This window comes from Solea senegalensis, linkage group LG15 (genome assembly GCF_019176455.1).
Source record: "Solea senegalensis isolate Sse05_10M linkage group LG15, IFAPA_SoseM_1, whole genome shotgun sequence".
NCBI classification, from domain to species: Eukaryota; Metazoa; Chordata; class Actinopteri; order Pleuronectiformes; family Soleidae; genus Solea; species Solea senegalensis.
The window spans coordinates 1,039,457-1,056,359 of NC_058035.1; the positions used below are offsets into that span (position 1 = coordinate 1,039,457).

Consider the following 16,903-nt stretch of genomic DNA (forward strand, 5'->3'; position numbering starts at 1 on the left):
GCGATTAGAGAATGACTCCACTCAGAGGTTCATTCACTGCGTGTAGTGAGTGTACACTGTGTCTGATCCTTTTAATCATGGTGTACTGGGTTTACATATTTAGAAAACTATAGCTAACTTTGTGCTTTTTGTGTGTGTGTGTGTGTCTTCAGTATCTCATCGAAAGAGAGTGGATCTCATTTGGACACAAGTTCTCTCATAGGTTTGTCTTGTGAAACGTAACATTCCAGGCACCTGTGATTCAGAGGCAGTATTTTGATCTAAATGCACTCCCCTCTTCTCCAGGTGCAACCACCGGGTTGGAGACCCTAAGGAGGTGTCTCCCATCCTCGATCAGTTCCTGGAGTGTGTGTGGCAGCTGATGGAGCAGTTCCCATGTGCCTTTGAGTTCAGTGAGAGGTTCCTTTGCACCATTCACAGCCACATCTACTCCTGCCAGTATGGCAACTTCATTGGCAACAACCAGCGGGAGAGGATCGAGCTGGGGTGAGATTTAAACCTGCTGCTACCATCAGTTCTCTTTTCCTTTTCACAGAACAGACATGTGAGAAGACTGAGGAGAAGTGATGGCCAGTAATGTATTAGATCACTGGTCTTATGTAACATCTTGTTTGGAAAACTATGTGCTAGAAACAAAACAAAAAGAACTGATGATTGTTTGTCTTTATCTGCCGTTTGACACAGACTGCGTGAGAGAACTCACTGTTTGTGGAATTATCTATGGACGAATCGTTCAGACTTCATCAACCCTCTGTACAGACCAGACCACAGCCAGACTCAGGGGCTCCTCCGGCCGTCTACTGCCCCCTATTGCTTTAAGTAGGTCTTCACCAGCAGCGGTTTGTTTGTCAGAGAAATGCTCAGACAAAAGTGAAGCCATTATGGGTTATTTCTCACTTTGTGTAGATTTTGGAGTGGCCTGTACAACCATTTTGACCGAGGAATTCATCCGCGACAGTCTGTAGAGGATTACCTGCGCGTCATCCAAGATGAGACACAACAGCTGGAGGAGCAGCTGGCCTCACACAAGCAGGTAGGACAAGCACTGTCAAAAATGCAACTCCAGTATTTTTCCTGGGTTTAATCAACAAATGTGGTCTTAATGCCTTATATTATCAACAGAAAATTGAGCATCTAGTGCAGCAGCAGGAGTGGAGAGACACCCAGAAGGCAACAAGCTTTGATAAAAGCCCCACAGCCTGGGTACTCAGCCATGACCTCACTGTGGCCAACACTCCTCAGGACTACACTGGGGATTTCCTCACCAGCAGCCCCTGTCAGCCCAAAGCAGCGGACGACAGCCTGATCCTTCCGCACCAAGACTTGAACAAAACATCTGAAGCCAACCTCTCCAACGGCAGCGACCAGGAGTCAGGGATCGCAGACCTGAGCTGTCGCTCACCTCTCAGTGAGGACAGCATCAGGGATCCAGACTCGGATGAAGCTGCCTACTCTGCCGCCTGAGCAAATGTAGACAAACTCTACCTGTACACTATAGTCACCTGTCTGCTGACTAACTAACAAGACAAGTGACATGTTCATATTGTGCTGTGGTCCCTCCTTCTTGCTACATACATATTTACTTGTCTGTTGTAGCTAAGGGATTTTTATTTTTACCCCAGTGAAAAAAGGTCTGAAAGGCTTAGTGATGTTGAACACACAATCATTTACTTGTTAACTTTAACACTGAGGTGTTTGTGAACTGAGTATGGAAGTATGAGCACTTTTTTTTTTCTTCCTGTCTTCCGTACACTTCATTTAACCATTAAGCTTTTAGCTTTAAATATGAACAATTTAAAAAAAAGGAAAACGCTGCTATAAGTTTAGTTCACAACAGCTTTATTCCCAAAACGAAAAGCATCGTCAGGTATAAAACAAATATGTGACAGGACATTTAATATAACAACAAACAAATCACCAGTTCTACTTGTAGGCTACTTTCCCATAAATAATAATAATAATCTGAATATGAAAAACTGTTTCTGCTGATGACCACTGCTATTCGCAGACAGTCAGGGTTCAGGATTTCAGTCTGGCCTGCAGAAGCAATAATCCAATTCTTTATATTATGAACTACAGTCACTCAGTAGGCCACAGTGACCTCAGCTGGGTTTTGGAGTCATTACACTGTTAGTTGTGCTTGATTGACACTGTGTGATCTACACCTGTGTATACATGATACCAAATGATATTAACGCTACCAGTTGTGGAAGAAAATAAGCTTTTAGATTTTATTGTAGACAAAACAACATTATACATTCCTGCACATAATATCTCAGTGCTGATTTATTGGGATTTACCAAAGGGAATCATGAACCAGCAGACGAGCATGAGAACACACACACACACACACATATTTAAGAAAGCAAATTACTGACTGACCTTTTGATTATTTTGTGCCATCTTAAGTGTGAAATTAGGATTTGAACTGAATTAGTGTTGTAGGCATTACTGTATAGATGCACTCTAGTACTGCAAAGGAACAATGTACAGATTATTCAGGAAAGCATGTGAACATATTTTTGTACTTTGACCTAAATTGACAAGTGCAATTTTCTTTTGATGCATGTTTTTAATTGTATCACAGGGCTTAAAATGTCTGGTCATACGGACGTTTGAAAATGTGTAAAAGAGAGCTTTATTTTGCCGAGTTTGTTTCTTCTGTCCGAAAGATTTCTCCAAAACTGTGTCAACATTCTTGTGAAATAAATAAATAGACAAATAAATAATGAAATACACTGCTGTCAGTCATATATTCCAATAAATATTGATTGTGTTATTGTTTGACCTTTGAGGAGTCTGTTTATTCAGTTGAAGTGATATCTATCTTTGCAGATCATTTGACCTTTTTGGATAATCTAGAAACACTTGAATGAGTGTACCCTTTAAAAAAATTCTCACCACTTGTATTTTTAGTCAAGAATGTTGTGTATAATTCAACAGTTCTTATCAAATGAGTAAATGTATTATCTCAAAATAAGCTTGAGCCTCCATTTTGATGTACTACTTTATGTGTAAAATGCTGCTATTTAATTTATAAGAATGCTGTGTCAACACAAATGTATCTGCATTTATTAATGTATACCTGCAAATGGAATTACTAATTCAAAATCAGCCGAGATTAATCCCATCTGCAAAACAAACCCGTTTCCCCTTGTTCACCTTACATTTGCCTTCATGCATAAAACAGGCAACTTATAGGACTGACCTAACTGTATATACCGTGTGTATCATTTATAACTGTTATATAATGTGAAGTATCAGTTATTATGGACGTGATTTGACTAAACACAGTGGAAAAGCTTACATTTATTTGACTAGAACAACATAAAAGCACTGATTTTTATTGTTTGTTGTGGTTTTTTGGTGCGTGCGTGTGTGTGTGTTTTTTTTTTACGCACATACGTAAGTGACCCGGCGTCTTCAGTTGTACGTGATGACGTCATGTTGGAGGCTCAGCTATCATGGCAGCCGTAGGTTGACATCGATGCAATTCTCCACATAAACTCTTCAAAAGTTAGCGGAACAGCCCCGACACAGTAACGTGCAGCACAGTAACAGTTTTCAGATAGCACACGCTTTAAACACACACACCCGCCCCGGCTGGCAACGGTAAGTTTACCAGGCTACAGGAGCTTTGCCCGGTGCTCACTCACACATGTATACACATGTATGTGTGTGTGGTGCTGCTAGTTGCTTTGACTTTATGGTTTGCACACTGATGAGCCGCATGTCTGCTGCCGCTGCTGCTGCTGCTGCACTGAACTGAACGGAGACACTTCACTGTTGTGCTTGTGTGAAACACAGCTGAGCCTGAAGCCTGCTAATGTGGCTACAGGCGACTGAAGCTAACACCCAGAGCTGCTGCTGAAAGCTGTCTGTGACGGTGTTAGCTTCAACAGTCTGCGAATGCTGCTGTTTCCCACGCCGGTTTAGCAAATAATAACTCAATCTGACCATGTTTAATTCATATTAAAGTTGTCAGCATCTGAATTGTCACTAGTCGTTATTATATTTGGACTAGTCACAATGACCAGACTTTAACTAGGCAGAATCTCCAATTAGATATATCCAATCCAAATTATTTTTTATAGAGATGTATAGTCGAAGTATAGTATCCAATATCAATTCAATATTTACAACTTGAGTGTGACGACTCACAATCCCAGTTCAAGGTATCTACAATCAAGTTATTGAATTTGGATATCTACAAATGACAAAATACCTTTTTAATTAAGAGGAGTTAATCTTTTCATGAACTGGAATAATGACAAGGCAGTATTGAGTTGTAGATATTGCATACTGGAATCATGGATATGATTTATTTTTATTTAAATAATCTGCAGAACCACCTTCATTCATCATGGCATAGATCCAGCAAGGTGCTGGAAACATATTGCTCCACATTGACATGATGGCATCATGTAGTTGTTGCAGATGTGTTGGCGGCACTGCTTTGATGCAAATCTCCCATTCTGCCACATCTCAAAGATCCTTTATTGAACTGAGATCTGGTGAGTCATATTAGCCAGTTGCATGACACTAGTCTGAGAGGTCTTGAGCTTTGTTGTCCTGGCATCAGTTGTCATCAAGAGTTGGAAAAGAATGGATATGATCAGCAACTAACGATTATTTCCAAAACCAATTAATCTGTTGATTATTTTCTCTATTAATCGTTTGGTCCATAAAAAATCAGAAAACCTTAAAAGATGTTGAACGTTGTTCGTCGAAAGTGGAAAATTATTGACTTTTAATGATTTCTTTGTTATCCAGAGCAAAGAAATGAAAAAATATTCACATTTAACAAGCTTAAACGATCGGAAATCTTGTTTTAATCATGAAAAAAGCTTCAAATCGATTAATCGATTGTCAAAATAGTTGTCGACTAATTTAGTATTCGATTAATAATCGATTCATCAATTAATCGTTTCAGCTCTATCAGCAACAATATGAACCAAATGATGGTAAGCAGACTAAAGTGAGCCAAGAAAATGTCCCTCCAAACTATAACACCACCACCAGCATGAGCACTGTGACACCATCATTCAAAACATTGCAGTAGGCTCATCAGACCTGGCAACATTTTCTAATCTTCTGTCATCCAACATGTTGAGTCTATTAGAAGTGCAGCTTCAGTTTCCTGTTCTGAACTGACATGAATAGAACCTGGTGAGGTCTTCTACTATGACTTCTACTGGTTGTAAGAAGTGGTTATTTGAGTTACTATTCCCTTTCTGTCATCTCAAACAAGTTTGATCATTCTCCTCTGACCTCTGGCATCAACAATGTACACTGTCATTGGATATTTTCTTTTTCTTTCTGATGATTTTTTGTGACCTTGATGGATTAGTCTGAAAATCCCAGTGGCAGTTTCCTAAATGAGACCATCCTGTCTGTCAGCAACAACCATGCCACTTCATAGTCACTTAAATCACCTGTCTTCCCTATTCTGATGCATGGTTTGAACTTCAGCAGGTCATCTCAACGATGTCCATATATGCATTGAGTTGCTGCCAAGTGATATTTGTGTTAACAAGTAGTTGAGGTGCACATAATAAAGTAGCTGGTGAGCAGGCATTGCTGCAGTTTGTTAAAAACATGTATGAGAAACAGGGTCGTGTCTCTGTCAACTGTCTTCTTGATGCTTCTCAGCATTCATCATCATCCGTCCATCTTCTGCTGCCTTATCAAGTTTCCTTTATTTAAATTTTTCTCTGTCTACTTCCATATATAAGAAAACACAATTTGGTTTCCTTTAAGAGACACAATCCATTAATTTATTCATCGTCTAACACTTTTTCCTCCACATGAGGGTCGCAGGGCTGCTGGTGCCAATCCCAGACGGTTGGCAGTCCATCGCAGGGCAAGAGACACAATTGAATAGTGCAAATAAAAATGTAGTAATAGCAATTAAATGGATGGACTTAGATAAAAAGCAGTCCTAATTAAAAGGATGTCCGTGTCCATAAATTGTGAGGATAACCATACACTGTCATGTGTCCATTTAAAGAGCATATGTTAAGGAATCTAACAGTCTGTCTTCTTCCTGGTGCATGGTGAAGTGGCACTATGCCCGCAGCTACTGTGGATCACAGTCAAAGAATATGTGAGGTTTGGGCCAACAACCTGGAGGAGGAGCTGAAGAGGATCCGACATGTCATTCGCAAATACAACTACATCGCTATGGTGAGTGGTGCTCATAGAAAAAACTGACGATTCCTGTTTGATTGTGTATATCAAACTCCTTAGAGCGGAACCAACATGTCAAATTTATAGGCTGATGCGCACCAGGTTCAGGTTTTTACGTAGATGATGTCATTTCCGTAATAAATAGACTGACCAACAACCTGTCAATCAACAATCAAAGATTATTGGTTCAAGATTTTTACTTCTAAAATCAGCTCCTTGTTCGTGGTCCAGTTTCCACTGTGCGTACTTACTTGTGTTCTTGCAGGACACAGAGTTTCCAGGTGTCGTAGCCAGACCAATCGGAGAGTTCAGAAGCAACGCGGACTATCAGTACCAGCTACTGCGCTGCAATGTGGATTTACTCAAGATCATCCAGCTGGGCCTCACGTTTATGAACGAACAAGGGGAATACCCTCCAGGAACATCAACGTGGCAGTTCAATTTTAAGTTTAACCTCACGTAAGTAAATTGGTAGAAATAGTGATGGGGATCAGTTTCAGCAGGCTTTTATTTACCAGAGTAGGGACATTTCACATTAATACACGTTAATGAACATCAACATGTAAACATGCCAGATTATAGCCTTTGGCTGATTTACATCTGTAGTTGGCAGATTGATGGAACAAGACAAAGTAGTCCAGTACGTTCACCAAAAAGTAGGGTCAGGCAATAATTCAATAACAGAATATATTGCAGTATAATTTTCTTCTTTATCGATCTAACAAAGGTTCAGTATATATCAATATAATGTTTATGCACTGTGTAAAAATATCTCCAGACAGAACATTTTTTCCTGAATGTTTTGCCTTTCTCTGCTTAATAAGTGTTTTCTGTCCATAAATTTAAATTTGGTCTTCAACTTTCCCCTAATTTTTATTATCTATCATTTATTGTGATAATTATCTATACCAACTGATTAGAAGTTATACTGCCTGGCCACCTGGATTTAACTAGTGAAGTGATGCACCCATCATGCCTAGTGCATACTGTACAAGCCTGTGGGGGCAGTGCTAGTGCTATGATCTGGGGTTGCTGCAGTTGGTCAGGTCTAGGTTCAGCAACATTATGTGCCCAAAGAATGAGGTCAGCTGGATAACTGAATATACTGAATGACCAGATTATCCCATCAATGGATTTTTTTCTTCCCTGATGACACGGGCATATTCCAAGATGACAATGCCAGGATTCATCGGGCTCAAATTGTTAAAGAGTGGTTCAGGGAGCATGAGACATCATTTTCACACATGGATTGGCCACCACAGAGTCCAGACACTAAACCCCATTGAGAATCTTTGGGATGTGCTGGAGAAGGCTTGGTCCCACTCTCCCGTCATCAATACAGGATATTTGTGAAAAATGAATGCAAATATATTTTGTGATCCAAACAATGCCACAGTGAATGAGTGCCGTAATCAAAGCTAAAGGAGGTCCAATGAAATATTAGAGTGTGTGACCCTTTTTCTTTTTAGCCAGGCAGTGTATATTGATGTTTTTGGACATACTGGCCTACTAGAAGTAACAACAAACATGTATATGTATGTATAAACATGATAATCTCAGTAAATAAGCAGCATAAGCTGTGTTCCAGTAGTAACAATATAAAATGTGCGATGTAGCGAGGTAAACCATGAAGTAAGGATGGCAAACTTAAAGCGGTTTTATTATCTCAACTTTTCAAATTGAAATACACTAAAGTAAATATTTGTGTGTCCTCAGAGAGGACATGTACGCACAGGACTCCATTGAGCTCCTGACCACTTCAGGGATTCAATTCAAGAAGCACGAGGACGAAGGCATCGAGACGCTGTACTTTGCAGAGCTGCTGATGACGTCAGGAGTGGTGCTCTGTGATGGGGTGAAGTGGCTGTCTTTTCACAGGTATTCTGCTTTTCTTGTTGTTTGTTTTTGTAGTTGGATGCAAAACATTTTTCCCTCTTTGTAATGAAAGGTAAAGATGTTACGCAGAGCGACGATTGTTGTGCTACAAACAAATAACCTGTTACATTTACTATAAAAATGGCTGAAGTGAAACTATTGGTGGCAAAGCAACACTTAACCCCCAGTGTCTACAATCTGCTGCTTAACATCTTCATTTTGTACTCAGTTTCCCACTGTGTCTCCATGGCAAACTAAGGCTAAAGATAACCAGGCTCTGGATATTAAACAAAGCTTGTTTAATATCCAGGTTTGAAACTTCATTGTCATCTTCTTCAGGTATTTAGATCACACACTAAAAAGGCTTGAATGTCATTGTTATATACTGTATATTCTTGGTGTTTTTGCTGTTTTCTTTCATAATATAAATTGCTTTACCTCATTGTATTTTGTACTGCATTGTATATTGTATGTCTTTTGTTTCTGCTTGTATTAGCTACACTGTAGTTGTAATCGTTCTTGAGCACAATGCATTGGCTTTGTGTAGTTATTTGCCCTTGTGTGTATGTGATGTATGGACATAAGGGAGGCTCCAGGCAGAAGAAAAATGTCGTTACCTTTTGGCCTCTTCATATCTGAGATTGACCTCTGTTCTGTTTTTGGTGTATGAATCCACCCAATTTGTCCTGAATCCATCTTTAGATGTGATTTTGCAGTGCATTTCACACAACTTTCTCAGTTTCATAATGAACTGAGAGAATGTTTTACACTTGTCAGAGCTTCTGTTGATTTAAATTATCCATATTTACACTAAACAACACAAACATTTGTGTTGCGGCAGCATGAGAAGGGCTTTTGATTCATCAGTTCCTCTATTCTCTCTCTCTCTCTCTTTACTTGTCACTACTGCAGATATTCACACACACACACACACAAAAACAGTGACATCTGCACAGACCCGTGAAAAACATAATTTTGTCCTCATGATTCTTACATCCTACATGCAAACACATGATAATGATCATTCAGAAGAACATCACAGTCCACTTGTGATCGAATTACACCTAACCTCTTGATTTGTGTGTTTTTGTGTGCGTGTGCGTGTGTGTGTGTTTCAGCGGCTATGACTTTGGATACCTGATCAAGATTTTGTCCAATGCTAACCTGCCCGAGGAGGAGGTGGACTTTTTTGAGATTCTTCGCTTGTACTTTCCCATCATCTATGACGTCAAGTACCTGATGAAGAGCTGTAAAAACCTCAAGGTACTTTGACAAAATGTCCCAGCAGGTTGTAATTCGAACCGTCTGTTTCATTTATTTAAAGTTTCACAGCTGAGCTGCTTTTAGGATTGATTTTTGCCTGGTTTTCAGGGCGGCCTGCAGGAAGTAGCTGAACAGCTGGAGCTGGAGAGGATTGGACCACAGCATCAGGCCGGCTCTGACTCTTTACTCACAGGCATGGCTTTCTTCAAGATGAGGGAGGTAGGCACCTGGAGTCAATGAAAGGATTTATGTTTTATTAATATTGTGAAACTCACACCACACAAAGCCTGCTCAAAGTATTGCCAATGATCCCTCATTACTTTAAACCTTTTTATAAACCTTTAGTTTGATCTACTAGAAATGTACAATGTTTGTATCCTGGGATAAAAAAAAATCTGCTCTGCTGTTTGAACGTTGAAGCTGAAAGTGTTAACAGAGCTTGTTGTTCACAGCTGACAGTCGACATATGAATGATGAATACTACTCCAATTCATTTTCTGTCCATGCAGATTAAAATGCAGACCCAGTTTTAAAGAATAATGCGTTTTCAAACGTAGCGTGGCTCAGTCATCTCTTAAGAAGCAGTTTTCAGTTCTTTCAATCTGTCGTGTTGTTTGTTGCTCACACACAGCACTGAGAATGAAACACTGGCGCAGAGTTGACAAATTAGCATACTCCACTGAAAAAATATAATTAGTAGTTTGATTTTCTTATTATGAATGTCTTAATAGATGCTTTGATTGACAGGATTATCACTGCACTAGTCAATTAGGAACCAGTCACGCCTCAAATTTTTGTTTTGTGAAACATAAGTGCGCGCACACACACTCGTGGGTTTGCACAGCTATTCCTCTTAGGACACTGCATTAACCTCCATTCCAATCTTAACCTAACCACAATTCAAATCTTAGTCCTACACTTAACCAGTTCCTCAGAAATGAGGTTCTGCCTCTTGAGGACCAGGTTTTGGTCTCCATGAGGACTATTGGTCCTGACGAGGTCAGTGTTTCAATCAGAAAAGCTCCTAAAGGTCTTAACCTTTAATTATTCAACTGACATTTAATAATATGACACGAAAAGAACATGCCACGTGTCATTTTCTGAGTGTCTTCTGCTTTAATATTTTCTCCTGCAGATGTTCTTTGAAGACCATATAGATGATGCAAAGTACTGTGGTCACTTGTACGGTCTCGGCTCGGGCTCCGCCTACGTCCAGAACGGAACAGGAAATGCTTACGAAGAGGAAGCAAACAAACAGCAGTCATGACGTCTCTGAAAAGTCTCCCTCCCTACAGTTCACCTCCACAATCACACAGCTGGATGACAATTGCATTGGACGAACAAGAAGCATATCCGCATCTTTCAGTAACCTGTTTCTCATTGGCTCTGCTCACCTTAGACAACGGAGTGTGATGGTCAAAAAAAAAGAAAATGTCACAACTGCCCTCACACATGTCACTGCTGCATGTGTGTGAGTTCAGTGTTTTTGGTTCAGTTACATCTGACATGCTTGAAAAGTTGGGATTTTAGTTTTCCTCAAGTGTTCTGTAGAAATGTTTTGCACTTTAAAGCTCTAACCTGATTTTATAAGGAAAGCTGAAATGTCCCTGGTGTGTCTCTCTCCTCTTCTTTGTTGCCTTCGCCATGTTCCCATTTTACATTTCGCAATCATTGAACTCATTATTATCACAACAACTGCTTCCACCATGCTCGGCCTTAAAGTTAGCTGCATTCTTATATTTTAAACTTTTATTTATTGTGCTAATTAGCCGACAACAAAGAGTCGCCCCGTTCAACACTACAGCAGTAAAGGTCTGTGTGCTCACTGGGGTTCTCCTCCCTCGTGAAAAAGGGAGTTCTCCTCAGAGTGTTTACGTGCACATGAAAGCCCAATTATTTTTCATTTGTTCATAGAAGTATGTTTATATTGTCCTTGAATAAGCTCTATTCCAACTGTGTGGAGCCTCTAAAGCTGGTGTATTGTGAATGGGATGCTGAAGCAAAAGAACACTGTGTCCTCTGTATTAGTTGCTGTTTTTTTTTTGTTTGTTTGTATTCATATTAATGTTTCGAATAGTTGCGTACAAGGATATTTATAGTATGTACCGAGGTGCATACAACTGGTTTTCATTGTGAGAAAGTGTTGTATGTGTATGTAAACACTCTCATTGACACAAGCACATACAAGAACAGGAAATCATCTCTCAACATGGTCATCGACTGAATTCACAGAATTACAAAAAAAAAAGAATGAAACCCTGACCTGCTTCAGGACATGCAGACAAGAGGCTTCCTTAAACTACTCTGTTGAGAGTAATTTTTCATTTTTAATTGAATTTAAGCATTTGTAGAGTTTTAGTGTTGTGATAAAATTAGAGAAACATAACTTTTACTCATTGGTGGGAAAAATAACGTTGCTTTTTAACATTTCCTCTCCAGTGCAGTTGATTTCACATGTAGTTCTGGCCTTTGACCATTGTGCTGTTTTTGTTTTCCTTAATGCCTTCCATAGTCATGCTGCTTAGATCAGTCGCATGTACTAAGATGTTTGAATAAATGCTGTTTAATAGTATCCTCGAACTTCCATAGGTTTGTGTTGAAGTGTAGGTCCATGACTCCTCCCCCTTTCAACGCTAAAACATGTTTCTTTTCAAATCTTACACTGCAAAATGAGAAAGACAAGTATGCAATATACAAGAGAATTGTTTTTAGATTATTTTGTTAATAAAGGCTTGAAACTTTTCTACCGTCAAACGCTCTCCACCGTTACATGACTCTGTAAAGAGGTGAACGAGAACAGCAACTGATGAGCTCTTTTTATTCTCATAAGGCATCACAACAGTACAGTACTTGGCCTCACACGTCAGGTTTGTCTCAACAGACAGAATAAAAAAATATAAATTGACACCAGCAATCACCATGAAGCTTTTTTTTCTTCTTTTTTTTTAAACAGGCATACGTTCTTTACATAAATGTACAGTTCATTTCCAGCACTGGACGAGAATAGACAAATTCCTCAGAAGGTGAAAATAGAGTACAAAGTGGGTGGAACTGACTTTTTTTTTTTACATTACATTCACAACATAACATTTCTTAACAAAAACACTCAACGTTATCGGCATTACACCGAGGTTTCTTTTTGATGGTGGCCAGTGAGCTGAACCTCCACTGCGGGAGTCATGGTCATGCTATAACCAGTCAGAAGAGCCCTTATTCAAAAACATGATTACTAATATTATACTTTCAAGCAAAGGAGAGAACGTCATGTACAGTTCACTACAGCAAGGTGTGACATCCTGAGATGAGAGCATGCATCATTTGACCTTCCACAACACAACAAAACAAAATGGAAAAAAAAAGAAAGAAAAAGCAAATACTGAAGGAATGTCATTTACACCACATTAACACCATCACTAATTTATTTACTCCATGTGCAAATGTTTGGCAGACATACTGTAGCTACATTTGCTGATGCGCTAAGCTACGCATGTGGTGTCAGTCGTGGAAAACTCAGTGCAATAACGTAAACAACCGACGATGATGATGATGATGATGATGATGACATCAGCGCCATGTCACGTCCTGATAGGCACGAACAATGAGGAGACCTGTGAGGTGAGACACGCGCGCGTTAACTTTAAATCTTGACATTTCTTCCATGATCGTAAACATACTCACCTGGATTGGAGATGTCACTTCTTACTGTGGTTACGCCTCATTTTCTATGGTCAGGCCATCATTGTTAGCACCTGAACAAAAATACACACAGATTTAAAAAAATAATAATAATAAAGAATTAATTTACATCTTTTTTTTTTAAAGATAGATAAATGAAGACTTGGTAATGGTCTGTATTTATATTGTGCTTTTCTGTCCATGGCTCAATCCTAACTCCACTTCAAAACATTCCACATTCTTACTTGTTAAGTTAAAAGTCATGAATGGCAGGTCACATGTAATATTTATAGAGCGTTTATTATTATTTTTGTATTAAAACAACATGTTTACATATGTCAAAGTCAATTATTGACAGTTAAAGATGAAGTCAAATTGTTCAAACAAATCAGAATGGCTGCTTCTGTCATTGTCCACTTCATGGTTTCTATGTGGCCATGGATAAATTAGCTTGCCAGTTAGCCAACCTAGCTGTAATGCTAACGATAACGACATTGATGCAACATTTAAATGTAGGAAATAACCATTTAATAATACTTAGCAAACAGGTTAAATGAGCTTGCTTAGCTAAACTTAGCTACAGTGCTAACATTGTTGATGTGCAGCTATGGTGTTTTTATGTGTTCATTAAATGGACTAGCTTAGCTTGCTACTCAATGTAAACATGAAGGAAGTTGCTGAAATGATAAGGTTCGTAAATGTCTTTGTTTTTGTCCACAAACATAAAAATGATTTCTTTGTTTTATGGAGCAAATTTAAGAAGCTGAAAAATCACAGAAACTGCTTTGAATTCTTTAAAAAACTCTCGATGATACAAAATACTTGACGATGAATGAAGTGTTTCAGTGTTTCTGAGTCAGTCAAAATGATTCAGCGCACGTTTTCTTTGTCGCTGAGGCTCTGGTTCATGTCGCGATTCACTGTAAATTCACTGTAAATTCACTGTAAAAGCACATGAACACACGGCGACACATGTGAATGAGTGAACTCCAGCTGGGCGATAACAACGTGGGACGACGTTTGTTTTGATTTACAGTAAAAAAAAACAGGCCGACACTAATAAGGGACACACTCTGGATCAGTGGGCTGCGACGTCTGGGGACCAGAATGTGAGCGGGCCCCTGGGAGCCGAGTTACACTGCTCCCTTTCACGGGCGACTTGGTTCCACCCGTGATCGAATGAAACATTCTAAAAAGGGGACTATTTACTCTTTTCATTTCCTCTTGTGTATCGCACACGCACACGCGGTGGAAACAGGGCACGGCCTAATGTAGCGCGACGACCGTGGTGAATTCATATTGATGGGAAAAGCTGCCTCTGAAGCCCAGCAGCCATGATTTTTTCATAAGCCACCGGGAACAAGAAGTCAGTCAGCTGACAGGTGCTAACGCCGCCAATTGTGCTGCGGATAAGAGACGGGACACGGAGAGGGAGGAGGAAAGAAAAGAGGCGCCTGTGTGTGTGTGCGTGTGTGTGTGTGCATGTGTGTGTGTGCGTGCGTGTGCGTGTGTGTGCGCTCCCCACACCCTGTTCCCTTCTATAGCTGCAGAGCACACTGTGTAAACACCAGAATGCATGTCAAATGTGATGAGTCTTGATAGCTGTAAAACATACCCAAGGACTGCTCCTCACTTATTATCTACAACCAGAGCCCTGCAGCGGCGGCGGCGGCGGCGGCGGCAGCAGCGGTGGCATCCTCCTGCCTCACATCCACGCATGTCGCACCACAAGTCCCTCACTGGAAAACATTGATTATTTTGGCAAAAAGAGAAACACACACACACACACACACAGAGGTGTGATTTCTTTTGTCGTTTCCAACAAGGAACAAAAGAAAATCAGCAAAAATAAATATTTTTGAGAGCGCGGTGCAGCCACAAGAAATATATGAGCACATGGGGGAAGAAATAAAGATGATGGATTTGCTGGCTGACGTGTGTGTGTGTGTGTGTGTGTGTGTGTGCTCTGCAGAGTCTCTGCTTGCTACAGTTGCTGCATTGTTTTTCTTTAAATACGCTGCACACACTCAATCAGGAGATGCCGAGCTAGCACCCGTCATGGCCGCCCCTTTGTTGCAATAGTAGAGACGTAATGTTGTCGTGTGTTTTCACTTCACGTTTGTATTTTGACTAAAAAAGAATAGTTTTTTGACGTTTTGTAAAGTGGAGAAATCTTCTGAACCAAAGTCCAGAGAGAAAGTCAGTGATTTTAACATCACAGCTCACAGGAGCTGTCGATCCACTGCTGCCTCCATCTCTAAGTTTGTGATGTCAGTGACTCAAAGTGACCACACGAGGCAGCAGAGGACCAGCAGCGAGTTAAAATCACTGATTTCTCTCTGGGGTTTGGTGTGGGAGAGTGAGCGGTTTACGGCCGTCTCAGGGTGAAATAAAGCAATGAACATGTCGTAGACTTAAGCTAACTTATTTTATGATGTAAGTCTTTTGTTAAGTTGTTAAAAAAAACATTTTTGTTTCCTTTTTTGAGAGCAAACGACAAAAGTGTTGAGAGACCCCGACGCAGTATTTTGGTATTAAATGAAACAGTGCTGTGTGTTCGACTCATAGCTCAGTTAATGCTAAAACTAGCAGTGTTTGTACGAGTGGCAGCCATTTTGTAAAATCCTAAAATCGGTATGTGAGTTTAAAAATCCAAAGTCGGGGGTTTTCCTGAACATTCCGTCTACCTTCAGTCTGCAGTGTGAGCGCACAACTGTGCACCTTTGTTTGCTGTGTCTCTCAGTTTGTTGTGTGTGTGAAAGAAGCTGCTGCCGGCAGCATCATCATCAGCAGCAGCAGCGGCGGCAGCATCAGCAGCAACAGCATCAGCAGCAGCAGCGGCGGCGGCGGAAGCATCATCATCAGCAGCAGCAGCAGCATCAGCAGCGGCGGCAGCATCAGCAGCAGCAGCAGCGGCGGCAGCATCAGCAGCAGCAGCATCAGCAGCAGCATTGTGAGGCTCCAGGGAACCACTGGAGATTGCAGGCAGAGGGGCTGATAAGGCAACTCGCACCATTCATCAGGCCAAATGAAGGCAGTAAAGTTGACTGGAGGAACCCAGGCATCGCCCCAGGATGGCAGCCGGCCTCTCAGTGCAGACCTGTGACTAACACATGCACGCATGTACACACACACACACACACATATACACACAGGAGGAAGTGAAGGAGGAAGGAGGAGGAGGAGGAGGTTTAGTGTTGAGGATTCAGGCTCAGGAGAGAGCAGCGTAATAGACCTCCAGGAGCAGAGGCCCCATCTCCAGCGACTCAGCCTCCTGTCGGGAGCAAACGTGGCCCCCGCTCCACTCAGAAAACATCCATCAGACAGATAGTACTGTAATCCAGAGGTGATACATTAGCCGCGGTGCCGGGGGGACAGTGTGTGTCGGTGATGGATACCTCCACAGCTCCCTGCTGTTGTCAGAGGAGCGACGACTGCTGCTGCTGCTGCTGCTGCTGATGTCACCGTTTGAATTCATACCAATGCGATGCTGTTTGTACTTTCCTCTTAATCACAGCAGCCAGAGCATGGAGACTCTTTTTTTTCACTTCACCAAAGAAAGTGCCACTGCCACGAAGTTGCACACTTATGAAAGCAATACATTACTTAAGCACTTAGGCCGCGCCGAGGAGGAGCGATGAAGCTACTTTAGAGCGTCGCTGCTGTGTTTATAAGACTGTATTAGTGTCTCACTGGTGCTGTGATACAGCCACGTACCATCCATTTGTGCAAAGACTCTATCTTTGCTTACATAAATCCCACCTCGGGGTTATTATGAATCTGATTTATTTGCCCCGCTTATGTTTATTATTGTGTTTTACGGTTTATATTCCGTGTTAAACGCCGTCGATGGCGCCGCAGAGTGCGCGCGCCCTCCGATGGTTTATGGAGCCGCGAGTGC

The 16,903-nt window shown here is 40.9% G+C and overlaps 2 protein-coding genes and 1 long non-coding RNA gene across 4 annotated transcripts; 2 read left to right on the forward strand and 1 right to left on the reverse strand.

Annotated features, from left to right (window-relative positions):
- Positions 1-10: 10 nt before the first annotated feature.
- LOC122781499 (myotubularin-related protein 7-like) lies at positions 11-2,785 on the forward strand. The gene is made up of 5 exons (XM_044045187.1): positions 11-202; positions 286-486; positions 685-819; positions 907-1,033; positions 1,123-2,785. The coding sequence occupies exons 2-5, from the start codon at positions 362-364 to the stop codon at positions 1,462-1,464; spliced, it is 729 nt and encodes a 242-aa protein (XP_043901122.1). The 5' UTR covers positions 11-202; positions 286-361; the 3' UTR covers positions 1,465-2,785.
- A 662-nt stretch (positions 2,786-3,447) lies between these two features.
- LOC122782233 (CCR4-NOT transcription complex subunit 7) lies at positions 3,448-12,081 on the forward strand. 2 transcript variants are annotated; one of them, XM_044046514.1, is made up of 7 exons: positions 3,448-3,612; positions 6,063-6,186; positions 6,455-6,648; positions 7,906-8,067; positions 9,183-9,327; positions 9,436-9,546; positions 10,463-12,081. In XM_044046514.1, exons 2-7 carry the CDS (start codon positions 6,070-6,072, stop codon positions 10,592-10,594), a joined length of 861 nt encoding a protein of 286 aa, XP_043902449.1. In that variant the 5' UTR covers positions 3,448-3,612; positions 6,063-6,069; the 3' UTR covers positions 10,595-12,081. The 2 variants fall into 2 exon arrangements, with proteins under 2 accessions (XP_043902449.1, XP_043902450.1); XM_044046515.1 differs by lacking the exon at positions 3,448-3,612 and having other exon boundaries at positions 5,852-6,186.
- Positions 12,082-12,128: 47 nt separating this feature from the next.
- Positions 12,129-13,109, reverse strand: LOC122782234. Its single transcript, XR_006361896.1, has 2 exons — positions 13,006-13,109; positions 12,129-12,935 (listed from the first exon to the last, which is right to left on the reverse strand). It is a non-coding gene; the product is annotated as an uncharacterized LOC122782234 (long non-coding RNA).
- Positions 13,110-16,903: the final 3,794 nt, after the last annotated feature.

Coding starts and splice junctions, on each gene's coding strand:
- LOC122781499 (XM_044045187.1), top strand. CDS start 362: ATGGAGCAGTTCCCATGTGCCTTTGAGTTCAGTGAGAGGTTCCTTTGC. Junction 487..684: donor CGGGAGAGGATCGAGCTGGG/GTGAGATTTAAA, acceptor CGTTTGACACAG/ACTGCGTGAGAGAACTCACT. Junction 820..906: donor ACTGCCCCCTATTGCTTTAA/GTAGGTCTTCAC, acceptor CACTTTGTGTAG/ATTTTGGAGTGGCCTGTACA.
- LOC122782233 (XM_044046514.1), top strand. CDS start 6,070: ATGCCCGCAGCTACTGTGGATCACAGTCAAAGAATATGTGAGGTTTGG. Junction 6,649..7,905: donor AATTTTAAGTTTAACCTCAC/GTAAGTAAATTG, acceptor GTGTGTCCTCAG/AGAGGACATGTACGCACAGG. Junction 9,547..10,462: donor CTTTCTTCAAGATGAGGGAG/GTAGGCACCTGG, acceptor TTTCTCCTGCAG/ATGTTCTTTGAAGACCATAT.